General features: G+C 25.7%; 2 protein-coding genes across 4 annotated transcripts in view; both read left to right on the top strand.

Moving 5' to 3' along the window:
- Nucleotides 1–1,635: 1,635 nt before the first annotated feature.
- LOC122855346 (dnaJ homolog subfamily A member 1) lies at nt 1,636–5,368 on the top strand. The gene is made up of 5 exons (XM_044156638.1): nt 1,636–2,059; nt 3,038–3,217; nt 3,310–3,613; nt 3,699–4,038; nt 4,131–5,368. The coding sequence occupies exons 2-5, from the start codon at nt 3,086–3,088 to the stop codon at nt 4,561–4,563; spliced, it is 1,209 nt and encodes a 402-aa protein (XP_044012573.1). The 5' UTR covers nt 1,636–2,059; nt 3,038–3,085; the 3' UTR covers nt 4,564–5,368.
- Nucleotides 5,369–6,517: 1,149 nt separating this feature from the next.
- Nucleotides 6,518–8,203, top strand: part of LOC122855343 (myb-like protein P) — a 128,814-nt gene continuing 127,128 nt past the window's right edge. The window contains exon 1 of one of the 3 annotated variants that reach the window (XM_044156633.1): nt 6,518–6,941. The gene's annotated coding sequence lies outside the window, so the exon portion shown is untranslated. Of the gene's footprint in view, nt 6,942–7,765; nt 7,999–8,203 lie in introns of those variants that run through there. The other 2 variants (XM_044156635.1, XM_044156634.1) reach the window with 2 other exon arrangements.

Genomic DNA, 8,203 nt, shown 5'->3' with positions numbered 1-8,203 from the left:
AAATATAAAATGATATTTTAAATAATCATTAGTTCTTTGATATATTTTTACACTTGAATTTTTCAAGAATCATCAAATTTATTTAAAAAATTATATTTATACAAACGATCCTTCAGTTCGTCCCGCAGTCATTTAACATTAGTTAAATGATTTGATATTAATTTCCTTTTTTAACTATCAGGCATCTCTCTCTTCTCATAAAAATAAATAAATTGATTTACTTATAAATGATTATTTACAAGTATTTTTTCGATATAGCCAGAATGTTAACAAATGATTATTGACTTATAAATAATCAACTAAAAGACTTAAAGATTTCTAAATAATTAATCGAAATTATAATTTCATGTCGAAATTGATTAATCCATTTATATATTCATTTTTATAACATAATTATATTGCGGTTGTATTTATAATAAATAATATTTCAATTTGTTGATGATATGTCTATACAAATGAATCATCAAGTTGTTTGTTGGAAAAAAAAAATATATGATAACGAAATGACCTGGCAACGTGTTTCTTTTGTAGGAAATTAAAATCAGATTATTTAAGGAAACTTTTTTTTTATGTATATTTATCATTAACACTAAAAATAAAAAAGTTATCAAGCTTTTGTAAATCATAAAAAAATTTTCCAAAGTTGTTGAATATCATGGAGTTAAAAAAAAATAATTTTAATTAAAAATTTTCTTTGGTTGATGCAATTATTTGCCCGGGCGTTGTATTCAAATAATCAAATGTTGATGAACTATCCAAGCTAAAATCAACGCCAGTCGAAACAACGTCTTTTTTTTTTTTCATGCAGTCCAATGGCCTTGTTAAATGATTTGATATTAATCTTTTTTTCTACCCATTAGTCTTGTAATCTCATAAAAATTGATTAATTTTCTCATAAATGATTATTCACAAGTATTTTTTTTTAAATGTTCAGAATATTAACCAAGTCAACGCTTATTGACTTATAAATATTCAAGTAAATAACATTAAATAAATAATAAATTGGTATTGTCATTATGTTTTCATTTTACATAATGTCGACACAGTTTTGTCATGCACATGACATTGACACTAGTCCTGGCACTTTGTGGCTTTTAAAAAAATATATCAAAACCCTCAATGACAGAGATTTTTTGATAACACATCATCATCTGGACAAGTCATTCAACGTGGTATTTTAAAATCAATACAAAATAAAGGAATACAAATTTACAAAGATCAATTTACAAGAGAAAAATTATGAAAATATTACCGCAACAAATAAATAATATTAAATATACAAATTTCATAGGATCATTTGCATCGAGGAATTCATTTTTTTAAACTTCAATATTAAAAATATATCAATATTTATAAATAAATATTCGATAAAATATAAAAATCAGGTGGTCGTCAAATGACTCATCAACAGCCATCGTCGTTCATCAATGACTCATGTAAAAAATTTGGATTCAAATGAAATTAATTTTCTATTTTTTAAATTATTTTTTGGGAGCCGATTAAATAAGCAATTTACTTTTCTTCTGTCGATAAAAACAATTTCTATTTTCTAGAGTACGCCACTGTCGAAATCTAGATTTTATCATTATTTTTTTTTTAATAAACAAAAAAACAAGGATTTATTCATTTTAAAGATAACCAAAGCTTGTCAAATGACACATACTATTTAAGTTGACAGTAAAAATCCAATTAAACATTAATTTTTCAAGTATAAATATTATTAAATAATAATTTAAAAAACATAATACAATTTTCACTGTTTTATATTTCAACCAATAGGGGTTGCATAATTGGTTTCACAGTTCTGTCGCATTTTGCTTCTACAATTTCATTGGCCCACGCCAGAATTGACGTCCATTCTCTCAAGAACGTTCGAGAAAAAGTTTTGTGGCCATACATTCCCTTGTACATTTACCACGAGACGAAATATTCAGCTGAAAATCACAATTATACTTTCAACTGCTCATATCACATCGTGTGATTATAACTTGTGCATTATTTTTCCAGAAATTATTGATTTATTATTTTAATTAAAATTCAACGGGTCAATAAAACCTTGGTAAGTTTTTATTTTTTATTCTCTAAATTTTTATTTTATTTTTTATTCAATTTTTTTTCCGGGATGGGCATAACCAATAGAAAATTCAAGAAAAAATTATTATTTATTGCATTTATATTTTATCCATAATCTATTCACGACTTTAATATTATTTCTAATTTAATTTTTATATCTCCCAATTTTATTTTGTCTTTTTTTTTTTGTAATTGAATCATGATGATAAAATATTTTAACGATTTTCTTTTTTCTCTTTTTTTTTTTTTTTTTTTGTTTCTTGCTCTTTGATACATGTGCATGTAGTCGCGTGGCCTTGGTATCATAGAAAATAGCCAAAACATGTTAAGTGTCGTTTAATTGAATAAAATTAGCAAAAAAAAAAAAAAATAAATTCGCATTGTCACTGTGTACTGATATTTTTGCTTCCGCTGTTTGTCTATTTTATATATTAGCAATATCTTAAAATGGAAATACCTGTTTATTATCATAAATATATAATTGTAAATTAAATTAAAATAAATATAGCAGTGGCGTCGAAATAATAATTTCCCACCATTTGTAAATATCCAACAAGACACCTATTCCACTTTATTCGACGACGCTCTGTCCGCCATTTTCATACAAAATGCTAGTGAATATATCTCCTGCTGCATCGATATAATAAATTTTATATTTATTATAACCAGCAATATTATACTCAATACATATCATTGTTTTTTTTTATTATTCTTTAACTGCATTGACTATTAAAACTAACTTTAATATTGAAATTTATTTTAGTTACTAAAGTTAAATATCACCATTGTTTAGTAACCACAAAATTTTTATCTATATTTTTATATATTAACCACTTTTTTTTATCATCTCATTTGCTAAGTTATTACTTGAAAATAAATAAATAAATAATTAAAATTTTCATTACATTAAGACAATAGTTGGTTAATTTTTATTACAATTTTTGTTATTTTTTTCTATTTACAGAAGTATAAATTTTGACATTGACAATTTGTATCAATAAAAAAAGTAAAGATGGTAAAGGAAACTACGTTTTATGACTTGTTGGGTGTAAAACCAGATTGTACTCAAGATGAGTTGAAAAAAGCCTACAGAAAACTTGCCCTCAGATATCACCCAGACAAAAACCCTGATGAAGGTGAAAGAGTAAGTTTTACAATATTTTATTAAAATTATAAATTTCTAATATTCATGGTGAAGATAAATTAATTTAATATTGTTAAATTTTTAAATTATAGTTCAAGCAAATTTCCCAAGCTTATGAGGTTCTTTCGGATCCAGAAAAGAAGAATATTTATGATCGTGGTGGTGAACAAGCTCTCAAGGAAGGTGGTTTGAACAGTGGTTTCTCATCACCAATGGATCTCTTTGATGTATTGTTTGGTGGTGGTGGTGGCAATCCATTTGGTCCATCTGCACGTAGGAAAAATAATCGTGGTAAAGATGTTGTTCATCAATTATCTGTATCATTGGAAGAATTGTACAAGGGAACAACGAGAAAACTTGCATTGCAAAAAAATGTTATTTGTGATAAATGTGAAGGTAAAAATAAACAAAAAATAAATAAATTTATAATTAATAATTATAAATGATGTATAATAATATTGTAAATTTTATTTAAAATTAGGTCATGGTGGTAAAAAAGGAGCTGCTGAACAATGTTCTAATTGTCATGGTTCTGGTATTTGTGTACAAATCCAACAATTGGGACCTGGTATGGTACAACAAATTCATTCATCATGTTCTCATTGTAAAGGACAAGGTACAAGATTTAATCAACGTGATCGTTGTAAGAATTGTAATGGAAAAAAAACAATTAGAGACAGGAAAATATTAGAGGTTCATATTGACAAAGGTATGACTGATGGACAAAAAATTGTCTTCAATGGTGAAGGTGATCAAGAGCCTGATCTTGAACCTGGTAATATCATGATTATTCTTGATGAAAAAGAGCATCCTGTGTTTAAGTAAGTATATCATTTAAAAAGATAGTATTCAGCTAGATAAAATTGTCATGTTAAATTAATAATATTTATTTATTTTTTCTTCTTTTTTATAGACGTCATGGACACCATCTTGTCATGCCCATGACATTAACACTGGTCGAGGCACTATGTGGCTTCCAAAAAATTGTTAAAACACTTGATGATAGAGATCTTTTAATAACATCATTACCTGGACAAGTTATTCAACATGGTGATTTAAAATCAATACCAAATGAAGGAATGCCAGTATACAGAGATCCATTTACAAAAGGAAAATTAACAATTCAATTTACTGTTAAATTTCCAAGATCAATTGATCCAGCAATTATTCCAAAATTGGAACAATTTTTACCACCAAGAGAAACAATTATTGTTCCTGATGGTGCTGAAGAAGTTTTACTTGAAGATTATGATCTTGATGCTGATACTAGAATGCAACAAGAAAGAGGCGAAGCTTATGATGAGGACAAAAGAGGATCCGTTCATGTTCCATGTGCAACGCACTAATTAATTAATTAATTAATTCAAATGAATAAATTTAAAAAAAAATTAAAAAAAAAATAGTTCAGACCACTTTTGATTCCAAATAATGAAATATAAAAAAAACAAACTTGAATAATAAACTTTGATCAATCAGGCATGATGATATTAATATTTTTTTGTCCTGATAAATCAATTATGTTTAATTATCAATAAAAAAAAAACAAGGTTTTCGGTATGCACTTTAACGTTTATTTATCTTTGTTTTTTTTCTTTTTTTTTTTTTTTTTTACCATTTTAGTAACAAATTTAAAAAGTTGATTTACGAAAGTGGTCGATGAAAATATTTAGCTGTATTAAATTCTGTTCAAAACTATCACTAATAATTGATTTAAAGAAAAATATAACTTATAAACAATAAATTTTAATTTGTTCAAAAGTTTATTTTTTTTTAATTTGTATTATAGAATTTGAAAAAAAAAAAAAACTGCTTGACAATTGACATTGATTTTTTTTTTGTGATTAAATACATTTTCTAAAAATTTTATCATGAAAAAATTGATTGTTTAATCAGCTTTTAACAAAATTAAAATCATGAATAATAGACAAAGTGAAAGTGTCCAAGAAAACAATTTATTTCACATTGGTCCTTCTTCATTTCACCCCTAATTAAATTACTTGTGTAAACTGACGTTTAGTTACGACAAATAAATCCTAATAATTGTATCATAGGACAAAAAAAAAATTACATTGTACTCGTCATTTTTAAGTAACTTGTCAACGTAACAAATACATTGTATGATCATTCATTTAATAAATCATTCACACATAATTAATATTGTCAAATTAATTTTTGAAATAAAAAAAAAACAAATGCAAAGCCAAAAAATAAACATAGTAGAATTGTCAATCATAAGTTTGTTGTTCAATTTAAATTAATTAAATTTTAAAAACAATATAATTTGATAATGAATTTATTTACAATCAAAATCATTTGCATCTTTAAAAATAGCTCATCAAGTGATTATTTTTTAGGCAAAAAAATTCTCAGCTGATGCATGATTAAATGACGTCATAGATGAGTGAGAGAGAAAGTTGACACACAAATAAAGATAGTAAATAATATGACAGTTTGACAGCCAGACTTTGTTTATATATTATTGTTATTTTAATTTCATGTAGCATTAATGATAATATATTGTCAATTATTTATTATAGATTTTATTTGTGTTTATATTTTTATTAATTATAATTTTTATCATTTTCATTTAAGCGACAATTTGTAGTCAATATTTCTACCGCTAGACAGCGCAATTATTGTTGTCGCGTTTTGCAAAACGGTGGCAAATCTTGTAAAAATGACAAGTTCAAGGCGTAAACATGGAAGATAAATAACAATAAATAAACATTCTTCGTTTTGTTTAGATTAAATAATAAACAAACAAAAACTTGGTTTCAAATATTCAATTATGTCATTAATTGATTTTTTTTTCTACAGTTTTTTTGTTCATGACAAGCACGTTATGTGTCTTAATTTTTAAATCTCAATCCTTTTTTTTGCATGACGTCACTAATTGTTGTCGCAATTTGAAGTGCCTCTACTTTACCATTTGCATGAGTCACCATTAACCCGTTGAATTTATATTTTAGCTGAAAAAAGAGATAAAACTACACAACATTTTCACCCATCATCATCGTATTTCATACTTGAATTAATCCTCTATAATTTTCTATTGATAAAAATGCATCTAGGAGAAAAAACAATAATAATTATTTTAAAAGCCAAGATCAATAAGTTTACATAGAGAGTTATAACGGTATATGTATTTAATAGCCACTTATGGCCGCCATTTGTCTGTCAAATTAGTTACAAAAATAGTCACCGAAATATCGCTGCAATCGAGAGTCAATGTTTTTACAAATGTAAATAACAATATTCCAGCCAATCAGCCACCAGTTGTCTCGAGATTCAGCAAAGGTCTCGAGCCTGGCAGAGGGAGCCATATTTTTCCAATATCAGTTACGCGAAAACAGCGCACACGTATAGCATTGCGTATTAAATATATAATATAGAATGGAATTTTTATCGGCTCGTTGGCAGCTCACCTCGGTAGAACGCGTTTGACCATCTCGGCCCCGAGTGGCCTTGATAGAATCATTTTATTCCAACCTCAAAAAATTAATAATATAAATAACAAATTAAAAATCATAATAAAATATACATAAACGGGTGTGATTGTTTGTATTAATTATATCACTTGTGTATGTGTATGTGTGTTTAATAAACAAGCAAGAAAACAAACGAAAAAAAAAAGGAAATAAAAAAAAACAACAATTTATATATAAAAATGAAAAGTTACAATAAAAAGTAACAAGAGAAGAATAACAAACAAACAAAAAATAAGGTAATAATATATTAAATGTTTGTGTGTGTGTGTATTTTTTTAAGTAGTGATAAATATAAAATAAATAATAAAAAAAAAACCAAAAATAGTGTTGAGAAAGAGAGGAGAAAAAAAAAAGTAAAATAAAGAGGGGAATAAAAAGCTGTTGGACCGCGCAGGTGTTCAAATTGTAGAGAACTAGTTTGTTAGTTTCTCAGCAAATCTGGATGATGTATAAAAATATGTGGCTTTATAAATTGGAATATATATATATATAGTTTTATTGTATTCAACCAGTGGAGATGAGAGTATATAGATGATGATCATGATGATGATGGTGGTGGCGTCGTTGATGATGGGGATATGTTAGTATATCTCGGAGTCGATTTTACTTGGCGGTTTTATCCTAATGTAGTATGTTGCTGTGACGATGACACAGCCGTCATAACACTACTATAATATTCATGAATAATACATTTTTTTTTTTTAAATATTAAATATTAATAATAATAACAACAACTTGTTTAATCATTGCGTTTATTATCGCGACTTGTCTTTTCGATATTTTAAAAAAATCATACATAACTCGTTTATCTAGAAATATATATTTTTTTTTATTTTTTATTTTTTTTGTCATTTTGAATAATAAGTCTCTTTCTCACACACAGTCATAGTGTGTCTATCTCCCGAGGCTAAATATAATAATTTTCAGTTTTAACTTTGACTCTCACAGAATGGAGCAAAATAAAATTTAAAAAAAAATTTAATTTAAAGCTTTAAAACGGAGTGCAACATGTGCTTGAGTTTTGGATGAAAAAAAAAAAGAATATTAATTTAACATTGTGTATATAATTTTTTTCTTTTTTTTTATTTTTTTGTGTGTGAGTGATATTTGCGAGTGTTTTATTGCCATTTTTTTTTTTTTTTTTTATTATGTTACTCTAGATTTGTTATAATTATTTGTGTCAAGTCTAATTTATTGTGCTTGTTATTAAGAAATAATAATTTTGTTAATTATCATTAAAAGTGGTGAATTTATTAAGTGTTGAAAAAAAATAATATATAAATTAATATAAAGGTTATACTATTAATTATTTAACGGGATTAAATAAACTTGTTTGATGTCAAAAAGATTCACTAATTAAAATTTATGTAAAATGTCATATTGCTTTTTTTAATTTAAAAGCTTTATTTATTTTAAAAAGCATGCTTGTTTACATTGTCGTATTACACCGGTGGGTCATTACATTGTGTCACGTGATTTGTTTATTTATTTATAATAA

Source organism: Aphidius gifuensis, linkage group LG4 (genome assembly GCF_014905175.1).
Source record: "Aphidius gifuensis isolate YNYX2018 linkage group LG4, ASM1490517v1, whole genome shotgun sequence".
Classification (NCBI taxonomy): domain Eukaryota; kingdom Metazoa; phylum Arthropoda; class Insecta; order Hymenoptera; family Braconidae; genus Aphidius; species Aphidius gifuensis.
This window is presented reverse-complemented; position numbering and strand designations above follow the sequence as displayed.

What these genes read in the sequence shown, in the direction of transcription:
- LOC122855346 (XM_044156638.1), top strand. Translation starts at nt 3,086, where the DNA reads ATGGTAAAGGAAACTACGTTTTATGACTTGTTGGGTGTAAAACCAGAT. An exon ending in ACCCTGATGAAGGTGAAAGA is followed by an intron (nt 3,218 to 3,309) that starts GTAAGTTTTACA and finishes TTTAAATTATAG; the next exon opens with TTCAAGCAAATTTCCCAAGC. An exon ending in TATTTGTGATAAATGTGAAG is followed by an intron (nt 3,614 to 3,698) that starts GTAAAAATAAAC and finishes ATTTAAAATTAG; the next exon opens with GTCATGGTGGTAAAAAAGGA.